The 14,459-nt window shown below is 50.4% G+C and overlaps 1 protein-coding gene across 2 annotated transcripts in view; it reads right to left on the bottom strand.

Annotated features, from left to right (window-relative positions):
- Nucleotides 1–14,459, bottom strand: part of cfap61 (cilia and flagella associated protein 61) — a 584,187-nt gene that overhangs the window by 479,308 nt on the left and 90,420 nt on the right. For both annotated transcript variants that reach the window (XM_072505562.1, XM_072505571.1), the window contains 2 exons: nt 13,687–13,739; nt 4,604–4,770 (listed from right to left, as the gene is read on the bottom strand). In XM_072505562.1, the coding sequence (XP_072361663.1) occupies nt 4,604–4,770; nt 13,687–13,739 (220 nt within the window). The remainder of the gene's footprint in view (nt 1–4,603; nt 4,771–13,686; nt 13,740–14,459) is intronic.

Here is a 14,459-nt window from a genome sequence, read left to right as displayed (position 1 = left end):
AGCTCCCTGCAAGACAAAGTTACCTTTAGCCATCCAAGCAGCCCCAGGATTACACATAGCACTACTTATACTTATACAGCCCAGCACAACAAATCGACACCACAGTTATTCTCCAAGGCTTCAGTGTCTTTTAATTCACCTCCAGCCTCTTTTCTTTAATAAAAGTCCATACTTTATGTGGTGTTTCGAAGTAGAAGTCGCGTTCCTCATGTGCAACCCACGGACGGGCTGGGCACAGCATCACAAACTTCACCCCATTCTAAGTGGGCCGTTTCTGCCCGATTAAACTCAGCTCGCCTCTTGGCCAGATCCGTGCCCAGATCCTGATAATGCGCAGCTCACAATTCTCCCATTTGCTGCTCCGTTCCTTCTTGGCCCACCACAGAACGTGTTCCTTGTCCAGGAATCAGTGAAAGCGTATCACCATCGCCCTCGGCGGCTCGTTCGCTCGGGGCTTCTTCGCGAGGGTTCTGTGCATTCTATCCATTTCCAGGGGCCAAGGGAATGCCTCAGTCCCCATCAACTTCTCCAACAAGTCCGTCACATAAGTCCTCGCATCCAATCCCTCACTGCCTCCAGGGAGGCCGAAAATTTTAAGATTCTGCCTCCTGGACCTGTTCTCCAGGTCCTCCAGCTTCTCCTGCATTCATTTCAGGCGGTCGTTCATCATCCCCACCTTGGTCTCCAGCACGGTTGTGTACTCCTCATGCTCGGACACCTTTTTCTCCACCTCTTGGATCGCTCTCCCGTGGGTCTCTTGATTCTGCACAACTTGATCAATCGAAGCCTTAATCGGGTCCAGCGTGTCCTTCTTCAGCTTGGCGAAGCAATCTTCAAAAAACTCCACCAGCTGCCCGTTGACCACTGTGCCGTCTCCCTGCGGCCCTTGCTCTCCATCATGCATTCCCGCGTTGCCAGCTCTGCTCGCGTCTTCCTTATAGGACTTTGTCTTCTCACACGGGCACTTCTGGTCCAATTCTCCATACACCGGGGGGGGGGGGATTTCTCCCCACTTTGAACATCAGGAGGCAGTTTAGACAACATTTTAAGATGGGGGCCGGGAGAGGGGGAATGCTGATTGGGGGAATCATGGGTTCGAGCTGGGAAGGATGAATGCGAGGTTTCGGAGATGGGACGAGAGAGGGATGAAGGAAATGAAGGACTTGTTTTTTGGGGGACGATTCGTGAATCTGGTGGATTTGGGAGCGAAGTATAGATTGGTGCAGGGGAATGGTTTAGGTATCTGCAGGCTCGGGATTTCGCAAGGAAGGTTTCCCGACCTTCCCGATAGAGCCAGCTTCCTTGTTGCTGGAGGCGGTGCTGTCAGCAGGAGGACTGGAGTGAGGGGTGGTTTCGGCAATCTATGGGTGGATCCTGATGGAGGATAGGGTGTCTATGGAAGGGATTAAGGCAAAGTGGGAGGAGGAACTGGGGGGCGATGGAAGAGTTATTGTGGTGTGAGGTGCTGCAGAGGGTAAATACCTCAACCTCGTGTATGAGGCTGGGGCTAATACAGTTGAAAGTCGTGCATCGGGCGCATCTCACAAAATTGAGGATGAGCCGCTGTTTGAGGGGGTGGAAGATGTTTGTGAGGGATGTGGGAGGGGTGTTCATATGTTTTGGTCCTGCCCAAAGCTATGAAGTTTTTGGAGGGAGGTATTTAGCACAATCACGGGGGTCTTACATGTGGATGTGGAGCCCGGTCTCCTAGAAGCCATGTTCGGGATGACAGACTGGCCTAAGCTGCAGGCAGGTGCAGGGCAGATGTTTTAGCCTTCGCCTCGCTGATCACTCGTGGGATCTTGCTGGGTGGAGGTCAATCTCTCCACCCTGTGCCTTGGCGTGGCCCGGTTTGGGGGGGGGGGGTTACAACTCTTGGGGTTTGTTTATTATGTACTTTCTGGAGTTGGTTGCCATTGATTGTTGAGCGGGGTGGACTGTTTTCTTTTTTTATATTGTTGGGGTTGTTTTTGTTTCGGTTTCTCTTTTGGATGGTGAAAATGATGAAAATATGGGGAATACAAATAATTTTTAAAAATAGAAGCAATGCACTGTCTCTTTAAGTGGTGCTGGCTTCCGAGGGGGAGAAGAGCATCGGGTGTCGCTATATGCGGATGATCTGTTGCTATACATGGCGGATCCAATGGAGGGGATGGTGGAGGTCATGCAGACTCTAAGGGAGTTTGGGGAGTTTTTGGGCTATAAGCTCAATGTAGGGAAGAGTGAGCTCTTTGTATTACAGGCGGGGGACCAAGAAAGAGGGATAGGGGACCTACCGCTGAGGAGGGCGGAGGGGAGCTTTTGGTATCTGGGGATCCAGATAGCCAGGAATAAGGGACCCTACATAAACTGAATCTGACGAGGTTGGTGGAGCAAATGGAGGAGGATTTCAAAAGATGGGACATGTTACCGCTCTCGCTGGCGGGTAGAGTGCAGTCGGTCAAAATGGTGGTCCTTCCGAGGTTTCTGTTTGTGTTTCAGTGCCTTCCCATCGTGATCACTAAGGCCTTTTTTAAGAGAGTAGGCAGGAGTATTATGGGGTTTGTGTGGGCGAATAAGACCCCGAGGGTAAGGAGAGGGTTCCTGGAACGCAGTAGGGATCGAGGAGGGTTGGCGCTGCCAAACCTGGGGAGCTACTACTGGGCAGCAAATGTGGCAATGATCCGCAAGTGGGTTATGGAGGGGGAGGCATGGAAGAGGATGGAGATGGCGTCCTGTAAAGGAACGAGCCTGGGGGCGTTGGTGACGGCACCGCTGCCGCTCTCGCCGACAAAGTATACCACGAGCCCGGTGGTGGCGGCAACGCTAAGGATCTGGGGCCGGTGGTGGCGGCAACGCTAAGGATCTGGGGCCAGTGGAGACGGCACCGGGGTGCAATGGGAGCATCGGTGTGGTCCCCGATCAGGGGTGACCACCGGTTTGTCCCGGGGAAGATGGACGGGGGGTTCCAGAGCTGGCATCGGGCGGGGATTGGAAGAATGGTGGACCTGTTCATCGATGGGACGTTTACGAGCCTAGGGGCACTGGAGGAGAAGTTCGAGTTACCCCCGGGAAATGCCTTTAGATATATGCAGGTGAGGGCTTTTGTGAGGCGACAGGTGAGGGAATTCCCGTTGCTCCCGGCACAAGAAGTTCAAGATAAGGTGATCTCGGGTGTATAGGTCGGGGAGGGCAAGGTATCGGAAATACACCAGGAGTTGAAAGAAGAGGGGGAAGCGCTGGTAGAAGAGTTGAAGGGTAAATGGGAGGAGATCGAGGAAGGTCTGTGGGCTGATGCCCTAGGTAGGGTTAATTCCTCCTCCTCGTGTGCCAGGCTCAGCCTGATACAATTTAAGGTGGTCCACAGAGCGCACTTGACGGGGGCGAGGCTGAGTAGGTTCTTTGGGGTGGAGGACAGATGTGGAAGGTGCTCAGGGAGCCCGGCGAACCATGTCCATATGTTTTGGTCATGCCCGGCACTGGAGGGGTTCTGGAGAGGAGTGGCGGGAACAGTATCTAAGGTGGTGAAAGTCCGGGTCAAGCCAAGCTGGGGGCTAGCACTATTTGGAGTAGTGGACGAGCCGGGAGTGCAGGAGGCGTAAGAGGCCGGCATTCTGGCCTTTGCATCCCTAGTAGCCCGGCGAAGGATCTTGCTAATGTGGAAAGAGGCGAAGCCCCCCAGGGTGGAGGCCTGGATAAATGGTATGGCAGGGTTTATCAAGTTGGAAAGGATAAAGTTCGCCTTGAGAGGGTCTGCGCAGAGGTTCTACAGGCGGTGGCAACCGTTCCTAGACTATCTCGCGGAGCGTTAGTGGAAGGTCGGTCAGCAGCAGCAGCAACCTTGGGGGTGGGGGGATCCTGGGAGGGGGGGGGGGGGGGGGCGGAAAGGGGGGACTGCCTGGGAGGGGGGGGATGAGCAAGAGATAACATGAAGGGTTGGGGAAACTGGCACGTACGGGTGAGGGCCAATGTACAAAGCTGTGTAAATATATCATTTTGCCATGTGTATATCTTGCTCGGCGCGATTTCTCGGGTTTTTTTTGTAACGAGGGGGGGGGGGGGTTATTGTTTGTAAGGGAGAAAAATTGTGTTAAAAATTTTTAATAAATATATATATTTTTTAAAAGGTGGTGCTGGCTTCCTTTAAATATTACTGAACATTCCTCGTAACTTGTCCGCTCCTGGTACATGCAGCCAATAAGCAGCAGTGCATAGCATTGGGCTGGAACAGAAATGACTAAAATCAGGCAACCCAGAGATAAATAAGTTTGGTGCTGTTCTGGATGATTTCCTCAACACTTTCTTTGTTAAGATTGCCCTCCAAAAGATAAAATTTAAAAATCTAATTTTCATTGGAAAAGCCCATAATGGCTTCATGCCATCGTACTTTTGTCATATTCTCCAGCTTTACATCACGACCCGCATCCTGTGGTCCAAATTCTGTTCATCTGTCTTCCTGTCCTCTGTTCCACCCCTTGTAGCAGTCTTCAACCACTTCACCGTATATTTTAGAACTTCTTTTTCATGTTATTTTATGTTAAAACCACAGACAACTGGTAGTATTTTCAAGTACAATCTTCATTACCTACCATACATAAACAATTAACATTTCCCTGGAACTTGCCTTGATTCATATTTCTCATCAATGCAGAACAACTGTATGCAAAAAGAATTTGAAGATTCGCTGTCTTTTGAAATGATCTCTTTTTTGCTCTCTGCTTCTTCAGTTGTTTGGTCTTCAGCATCACCAGCTGGCAATTTGGCATTCTCAATGTTGTCTGTCACGTTCGTCTGCAGCATGAAGAGGAAAGGGATGACAACTTTCATTGAGTTACATTTGAACATTACAACCATTAGTGGAGATTGACATCGACTCCTACTGAAAAGATATGCTGAGGTTACATTAATCTTATTTTTTTGAATTTATTGTCTCACAGGATGTGGGTATCACTGGATAGGCCAATATTTATTTGCCATACCTAATTGCCCTTGAGAAGGTGCTGGTGAGCTGTGCTTGAACCTCTGCAGTCCATAGAATCATAGAATTTACAGTGCAGAAGGAGGCCATTTGGCCCATCGAGTCTGCACCGGCCCTTGGAAAGAGCACCCCTCTTAAGCACACCCCATCCCCGTAACCCAGTAACCCCACCTTCCCTTTTTGGACACTGAGGACAATTTACCATGACCAGTCCACCTAACCTGCACATCTTTGGACTGTGGGAGGAACCTGAGCACCCGGAGGAAACCCACACAGACACGAAGAGAACTTGGAGACTCCGCACAGATAGTGACCCAAGCCGGGAATCGAACCTGGGACCCTGGAGCTGTGAAGCAACTGTGCTAATAACTGTGTTACCGTGCTGCCCCCTGTCATATGTAATACATCTACAGTGCTGATAGGAAGGGAGTTCCAGGATTTGACTCAATGACAGTAAAGGAACGGCAATATAGTTCCAAGTCATGATAATCTGTAATTTAAAGGGGAACTTGCAGATGGTGCAGTTCCAATGCATCTGCTGCCCTTGTCCTTCTAGGTGGTAGAGGTCACAGGTTTGGAAGATGCTACTGAAAGAGTCTTGACGAATTGCTGCAGTGAATCTTGTAGATGGTACATACTGGTGCCACTGTGCATCAGTGGTAGAGAGAGTGCATGTTTGTGGACGGGGTACCAATCAAGCGGCTGCCTTGTCCTGGATGGTGTAAAGCCTCTGGAGTGTTGTTGGAGTTGCACTCATCCAAACAAATAGAGAGTTTTCCATCACATTCCTGACTTGTGCCTTGTAGATAGTTCGAAGTCTTACAACACCAGATTAAAGTCCAACAGGTTTGTTTTGATGTCACTCGAGTAGGCTTCAATGAAGTTACTGTGAAAAGCCCCTAGTCGCCACATTCCGGCGCCTGTTCGGGGAGGCTGGTACGGGAATTGAACTGTGCTGCTGGCCTGCCTTGGTCTGCTTTAAAAGCCAGCGATAGGTAGTTGACATGCTTGGGGGAGTCAGGAAGTTAGTTTTCTCTGCAAAATTCCCGGCCTTTGACTTGCTCTTGTAGCCTCAGGGCGTGATCTAACGGCCTTGTTGCACCCAACCCGGGACACGATGAGGCCTCTTGCGAGAGTTATAGCTCGTTACACCTCGTGAGATCTAATAGCAATGCCAGGATACCAGATGACACTGTCAGTCTGGCAGGATACCGCCAGGGTGTCAGGCTGGTCGTGCCTAGGTGGCATCTTGTGCATGGCAGGAATTGGGCCCGGGTTACCCTACCCTTCTGAGGTGGATGCGGGAGCTCGAGGACCCCCTAATTGGTAAGTTGGGGCATTAGGGGTATCCGGAGGCTGTGGTGGGGGGTTCATCCGATCTGACGCGCTGAGCTGAAAGTGCTGGGAAACATCCCATTAAAAGCACCCAAAATGTGACTCTGTTTCTTTTCTATTAAATTGTGTGCCCAGTATTTATTATGGCTCAATGGCTGGTCTAGTTTGGTTTCTTTTTAATGCTATCCACCAGGTTGTTCAGTGTTAGTGTTCTAGAAAAATATATGTACACAGAAAGTATGTTCACACTGAATGAGATATCTAAAAGAGTTCCATTTGAACTGATTCAAACAGCAAAAATGTCTTACAAAATTGCAAAAGTTCCAGAAAATTATTTTTCAGTTCAGAAATACTTTTTGATTGTGCATTTCTTCAGCCATAAACCTTATGGCACTGCAGGCAATGTGGCAATTGATACATGTTTAAAATAAAGAATTCCAAATGTCTGGCTTCCTACCAAATCTAATTAGATAAGTTTTAGTCCCAGCTATTACTAAAACATGTGTATTAAATTGCAAATTTTATAGGTGATTACACTATACACAAAATGATGTGCAAATCTGATGGGAAGTATAGACATTGTCTGGCTTGACTGTTGAGTATATATGTCAAGGACTTCCGGTTGCGGCTATGCGGAGCTAAGCCGCACATTCGGCGGCTCCCGCTAAAACGGACTTTTGGGCTCTCTTGAGGAGCCGCAACGGCAATTTTTTCAACAACCTCTAGTGTGGCAAGGTCCCCCCTCCGTAGTATATGGATTGGACCAGGAGTGGAGCGGTCAAAAAAGCGTTTATGGAGCAGTGTAAAGTGCGAGGGAGAAAAAACAAGATGGCGGCGGGCGTAGATCAAGCGGCATGGGTGCAGGAGCAGCAGGAGTTTCTCAAGCGCTGCTTTGAGGAGCTGAAGAAAGAGGTGCTGGCGCCAATGCTGACGGCGATCGAGGGGATAGTGGAGACCCAGAAGGCCGAAGGGGCGGCGATCCAGGCGGTGCGGGAGAAAACCGCGGAGAATGAGGATGAGATCTTGGGCCTGGCGGTGAAGGTGGAGGCGCACGAGGCATTGCACAGGAGGTGGGCGGAAAGATTCGAGGACCTGGAGAACAGGTCGAGGAGGAAGAATCTTCGGATTCTGGGTCTCCCTGAAGGAGAGGAGGGGGCCGATGCTGGAGCATATGTGAGCATGATGCTCAATTCGCTGATGGGAGCGGGGGCCTTTCCAAATCCCCTGGAGCTGGATGGGGCTCATCGGGTCCTGGCGAGGAGACCCAAGGCCAATGAGCCACCATGGGCGGTGGTGGTGAGGTTTCACCGTCTCGTGGATAGAGAGTGTGTTTTGAGATGGGCCAAGAAGGAGAGGAGCAGCAGGTGGGAGAATGCGGAGATCCAAATCTACCAGGACTGGAGCGCGGAGGTGGCAAAGAAGAGAGCTGGTTTTAATCGGGCCAAGGCGGTGCTCCATCGGAAGGGGGTGATGTTCGGAATGCTGCAGCCAGCGCGATTGTGGGTCACATTTCAGGATCGACACCATTACTTCGAAACGCCTGAGGAGGCTTGGACCTTTATACAAACTGATAAGTTGGACTCAAACTGAGGGTCTGTGGTAGTTGGGGGGATGTCGGATGTATACAGGGTTTTAACTATGCGTCGGGAATGTTCCACGGGTTGGGTGATGGATGGGGATGGGGGAAGAGATCTGATGGGGAGATTGTGAGCGAATGTGGGCGTCGCTGCTGGAGGGAGGGGAGGCCCGGGGATGGGGAAATTGGGATAAGGCCGCAAAAGGAGCTGCGCCAGAGGGGCGGGGCCGGCTTTTTCCCGCGCTAGGGAAAGACGGAGGGGGGGGGGGTGGAGGAGCGCTCACTAACTGCTGGGGAGGAGGGGGAGGGGGGATTCCCACACGTGGGGGTCAATGAGATGGCGGGGAGGCCGGGGTCAGCAGAAGTCAGCTGACTTACGGGAGTGTTATGGGGGGAGCAAAAGAGCTAGACACGGGTCTAGCGGGGGGAGGGGGCGGGATGGGGGGTATATTGGGTTGCTGCTGCATCGGCCGATGGGGAACTGGAAACAGAAGAAGTGGTCGGGATGGGGGTCCCCAGCCTGGGGGACTGGAGGGTGTGGGAGGCACGGGCACGGAACTGGCCCAGAAAAGGAGATGGCTAGTCGGCGGGGGGGGGAAACTTGGAATGTGAGGGGCCTGAATGGGCCGGTTAAGAGGACCCGAGTGTTCGTGCACTTAAAGGGACTGAAGGCAGACGTGGTCATGCTTCAGGAGACACATTTGAAGGTGGCAGACCAGGTCAGGTTACGAAAGGGATGGATAGGACAGGTATTCCATTCGGGGCTGGATGCAAAGAACAGAGGGGTGGCAATACTGGTGGGGAAGCGGGTGTCGTTTGAGGCCAAGAATATTGTAGTGGATAATGGGGGTCGATACGTGATGGTGAGCGGTAGGCTACAGGGGGTGTGGGTGGTATTGGTGAACGTCTACGCCCCGAACTGGGATGATGCTGGATTTATGAAGCGCATGTTGGGGCGGATTCCGGATCTGGAGACAGGAAGCTTGATAATGGGGGGGGATTTCAACACAGTGCTGGACCAGCATTTGATCGCTCCAGATCTAGGACGGGGAAGAGGCTGGCTGCAGCCAAGGTGCTTCGGGGGTTTATGGACCAGATGGGGGGATTAGATCCATGGAGATTTGCTAGGCCCCTGGCCATGGAATTTTCTTTTTTTTCTCACGTGCACAGAGCCTACTCCCGGATAGATTTTTTTGTTTTGAGTAGGGTGCTGATCCCGAAAGTGGAGGGAACAGAGTACTCGGCCATAGCCATCTCAGACCATGCCACCCACTGGGTGGAGCTGGAGTTAGGAGAGGAGAGGGACCAACGCCTGCTGTGGCGTCTGGATGTGGGATTACTGGCGGATGAGGAGGTGTGCGGGAGGGTGCGGGGGTGTACTGAAAGGTATTTGAAGGCCAACGACAATGGGGAGGTGCAGGTGGGGGTAGTGTGGGAGGCGCTGAAGGCGGTGGTCAGGGGAGAGTTAATCTCCATCAGGGCTCACAGGAAGAAGAGAGAGGGCAGGGAAAGGGAGAGGTTAGTGGGAGAGATCCTAAGGGTGGACAGGAGATATGCAGAGGCCCCCGAGGAGGGTCTACTTAGGGAGCGGCAAAGGAATTCGACTTGTTGACCACGGGGAAGGCAGAGGCACAGTGGAGGAAGGCACAGGGGGCGACTTACGAGTATGGGGAGAAGGCGAGCCGGATGCTGGCACATCAGCTCCGTAAGAGGATGGCAGCAAGGGAGATAGGTGGAGTCAAGGATAGCAGGTGAACTACGGTGCGGAGTGCGGTGAAAGTAAATGAGGCATTTAAGGACTTCTATGAGGAGCTGTACAGATCTCAGCCCCCAACGGGGATGCAAAGGTTTCTTGATCAACTGAGGTTCCCGAGGGTGGAGGAGCAGGAGGTGGCTTGTTTGGGGGCGCCAATTGGGTTGGAGGAGCTGGTTAAAGGACTGGGGCGCATGCAGGCGGGGAAGGCCCCGTGGCCAGATGGGTTCCCGGTTGAGTTTTACAGGAAGTATGCGGACCTGTTAACCCCGTTGCTGATGAGGACTTTCAATGAGGCAAGGGAGGGGAGGACACTGCCCCCGGCAATGTCCGGAGCGCTGATTTCTCTGATCCTGAAGCGGGACAAGGACCCACTGCAATGTGGGTCATATAGACCGATCTCGCTCCTCAATGTGGACGCTAAGCTGCTGGCAAAAGTGCTGGCTACGAGAATTGAGGATTGTGTCCCGGGGGTGATTCATGAGGACCAGACGGGATTTGTAAAGGGCAGGCAGCTAAACACCAATGTGCAGAGGCTCCTAAACGTGATTATGATGCCATCGGTGGAGGGAGAGGCGGAGATAGTGGCAGCTACGGACGCGGAGAAGGCATTTGACCGGGTGGAGTGGGAGTATCTCTGGGAAGTGTTGCGGAGGTTTGGGTTTGGGTTTGGGGAGGGGTTTATTGGTTGGGTTAACCTTCTAGAAAGAGCCCCGGTGGCGAGTGTGGCTACGAATCGGCGGAGGTCGGAGTATTTTCGGCTGTATCGAGGGACGAGGCAGGGGTGCCCCCTGTCCTCCCTGTTGTTTACATTAGCAATAGAGCCTTTGGCCATGGCATTAAAGGAGTCCAGGAACTGGAGGGGGGTGGTCCGAGGGGCAGAGGAGCATCGAGTGTCGCTGTATGCAGACGACCTGTTGCTGTATGTGGCGGATCCAGTGGAGGGGATGGTGGAGGTCATGCGGATCCTAAGAGAGTTTGGGGACTTCTCGGGCTACAAGCTCAATGTAGGGAAGAGTGAGCTCTTTGTGGTGCATCCGGGGGACCAGGGAAGAGGGATAGACGACCTACCGTTGAAGAGGGCGGAAAGGAGCTTTCGGTACTTGGGGATCCAGGTAGCTAGGAGCTGGGGGGCCCTGCACAAACTTAACTTGACGCGGCTGGTGGAGTAGATGGAGGAGGACTTCAAATGATGGGATGTGTTGCCACTCTCGCTAAATGACGGTCCTCCCGAGGTTTCTTTTTAGGGTCTCTTCCTATTAGGATTACCAAGGTCTTTTTTAAGCAGGTAGGTAGGAGCATCATGGATTCCACAAGACCCCAAGGGTAAGGAGGGGGTTTCTGGAGCGTAGTAGGGACCGGGAGGGCTGGCGTTGCCAAATCTGGAGGGCTGTTATTGGGCAGCCAACATAGCGATGATCAGTAAGTGGGTGATAGAGGGAGAGGGGGCGGCATGGAAGAGGTTGGCGATGGCGTCCTGCAAAGGAACGAGACTGAGGGCGCTGGTGACGGCACCGCTGCCGCTCTCGCCGACAAGGTACACCACGAGTCCGGTAGTGGCGGAAACGCTAAAGATCTGGGGGCAGTGGAGATGACATAGGGGTGAGATGGGAGCCTCAGTGTGGTCCCCGATCCGGGAGAACCACCGGTTCGTCCCAGGGAGGATGGATGGGGGTTTTGGAGCTGGCATTGGGCAGGGATCAGAAGGATGGGGGACCTGTTTATAGACAGGACGTTTGCGAGCCTCAGGGCGCTGGAGGAGAAGTTCAGGTTACCCCCGGGAAATGCGTTCAGGTATATGCAAGTGAGGGCATTTATGAGGCGGCAGGTGAGGGAATTCCCGTCGCTCCCGGCACAGCGGATCCAGGACAGGGTGATTTCGGGTGTATGGGTCGGAGAGGGCAAGATTTCGGCGATATATCAGGAGATGAAAGAAGAGGGGGAGGCTTTGGTAGAGGAGCTGAAGGGCAAGTGGGAGGAGGAGTTGGGGGAGGAGATTGAAGAGGGTCTCTGGGCGGATGCCCTGAGTAGGGTTAATTCCTCTTCCTCATGTGCCAGGCTCAGCCTGATACAGTTTAAGGTTGTTCACAGAGCACATATGACGGGGGCAAGGCTGAGTAGGTTCTTTGGGGTGGAGGACAGATGTGGGAGGTGCTCGGGAAGCCCGGCGAATCATGTCCACATGTTTTGGTCGTGCCCGGCACTGGATGGGTTCTGGAGGGGTTTCGCGAGGACTATGTCCAAGGTGGTGAAAGTACAGGTCAAACCAAGTTGGGGGCTGGCATTATTTGGGGTGGCGGACGAGCCGGGAGTGCAGGAGGCGAAAGAGGCCGGCATTCTGGCCTTTGCGTCCCTGGTAGCCCGGCGGAGGATCTTGCTATTATGGAAGGACGCAAAGCCCCCCAGTGTGGAAGCCTGGATAAATGACATGGCAGGGTTCATTAAGTTAGAGAGGATAAAGTTTGCCCTGAGAGGGTCTGCGCAGGGGTTCTTCAGGCAACCGTTCCTTCACTATCTCTCGCGGAGCGCTAGAAGGAGCTCGGTCATTAGCAGCAGCAACCCAGGGGGGGAGGGGGGTATTTCTTTTGGGGGGGGGATATTTGGGTGGGTGGGGGAGGTTTTTTTTCCCCAGGTAGTATTTGTACAAACATAGGGAGGGTGAATTCTGTTTTTGTTTTTGATTTTTACTGATGTGTGCATTAGTTGTAACATTCGTAACAGCTTCTGAGCTCTAAGGAAAAGCTTCCATGCCTATTTCACACTGCCAGGATAATATTTTTTAATCATTCACAGTCTCTGCCAGCAGTAATAAAAGACAACTGAGGTGGATAAAAGACAATTGTGCGGGAGAAACCCATTGTATAAGTTCTGTACTATGTTTGCTTGATATGTTTATGTTTTCTTTTGCTCTTTTGTCTTTTTCTTTTCTGTTACGGGGGGGGGGGGGGCTTAATTGGTTGAAAATGTTTGTTGGAAAAACTTTGAATAAACTTTTTTTTAAAAGAGTATATATGTCAATAATGTGATACATGAAAAATAAATAAAACTGAAAGGTTAAAAAAATAGTGAAAATGGTTTTAATATTTGAACTTTTCATGACATAGTGTTTACAAGTATTAAAGGTCTAATTATGTGACTTCCATGGGATATTTGATGAGCAGTTCGGACAGAACAAGACAGATTGGAAGTCTTTCATGATTTTTAAACTTATTATTCTAACCTTTATTTCAGTCTTTTCTGATCAATTTTCCCGATGCTGAAAGAATGTGACTGCCACTTGCATTTGAAATTTTCCCGGAACTTCCCTGGATCTTCATCAATAACATCATCAGAAGATTAGTGAAGACCCCAGAGAAATACCGTAAATAATTCTGCTAGATCTGGGTTATGGGGATGGGGATGGGGTGGAGGTGTGGACTTGGGTAGGGTGCTCTTTCCAAGAGCCGGTGCAGACTCGATGGGCCGAATGGCCTCCTTCTGCACTGTAAATTCTATGTATTCTATGTATCTATGTATTTCTGTCAAATCTTGGCTCACATTATGGCCAATAGCTGGGTAGGCCTCAGCAAACTCCACCTCAATTGTCTTTTATTACTACTGGCAGAGACTGTGAATGATTTTAAAAAATTATCCTGGCAGTGTGAAATAGGCATGGAAGCTTTTCCTTAGAGCTCAGAAGCTGTTACGAATGTTCCAACTAATGCACACATCAGTAAAAATCAAAAACAAAAACAGAATTCAAAGGGAATACATAACACAATGAAGAAGCCCAAAATGTTGACCTGAAATGCTCACCTGAAGAGAAAGAATTACAGTATGAAGTTTTCACGGAAAAGACACATGGAGAAAGTGAGCAAACTCTTTAGAGAATAGATGGGACAGATAATTACAGCCAAAATAGTTTTAAGAATCTAGGAATTTATCTTAACATTAACATAAAACCAGCAGTAGTGGCTGCGCTGCCCATTATATATATCACCCAATTTCCCTTTCCAAGGCAATATTCAAATTAATTTGAAGGATTTTCTTTGATTGTAGTTCTTCTGATTATTCAAAGTGACATACCTTTCTGTCTGCGTTGTCTTTAGGAGATGAGGGTGCTGAGGATAAAGTAGTTTCTGTCCAGAGAAAAACAAAAATTTCTCAATTAACTTTACTGAGTCAGAACAGTGTTATATTTTTACTCGATTATGATTAAACATCCCTATTTTAACTCCGATCTTAAATCTGATTTTAAAATCTTAGCATTTCAGTTTCCACTCCATTTTGACCTCTACTCCATGAATATTACAGATGTGGATGGTAAGTAAAGCTGCCAACAAGTAAAATTTCTCAGTTCTCTGCCATATTGGCTACCAGGGGCTGACTCACCTTCAGACATTTCCTTTGTTCTCTGTCGCTCTTCTCCTTTAAGATGCTTGTTAAAACCTACCTCTTTGGCAAAGTTATTGGTCATTTATTTTTAAATCTCATTAATTGGATCGCTGTCAATTTTTGTCTAGTTACACTCCTGCAGCATATCGTGGGACATTAGACTACATTACAGGTGCTGTACAAATGCAGGATGTTTTGATATACAGCTAGAACTTCCATGTATAGGACTCACAAGTGTAAACACAAGACGCTATCTATCAGCCACACCACACCCGAAAAGCATCACACCTAGGCACAACGTGGCTGATAAATGACGGGAGACATCGCTCCTGGGAGCTATCCAGTTCGCTACACCTTACGAGGTCTAATGCGATCTCGTGAGATGTCACGATGTGAAGCACCGCCCACTGTGGGCTTGATCATTTTTTAGCAAATCTGCATATTAGACCAAAACAGCTAATCTC

The sequence above is a fragment of the Scyliorhinus torazame genome, chromosome 1 (assembly GCF_047496885.1).
Source record: "Scyliorhinus torazame isolate Kashiwa2021f chromosome 1, sScyTor2.1, whole genome shotgun sequence".
NCBI lineage: Eukaryota > Metazoa > Chordata > Chondrichthyes > Carcharhiniformes > Scyliorhinidae > Scyliorhinus > Scyliorhinus torazame.
This window is presented reverse-complemented; position numbering and strand designations above follow the sequence as displayed.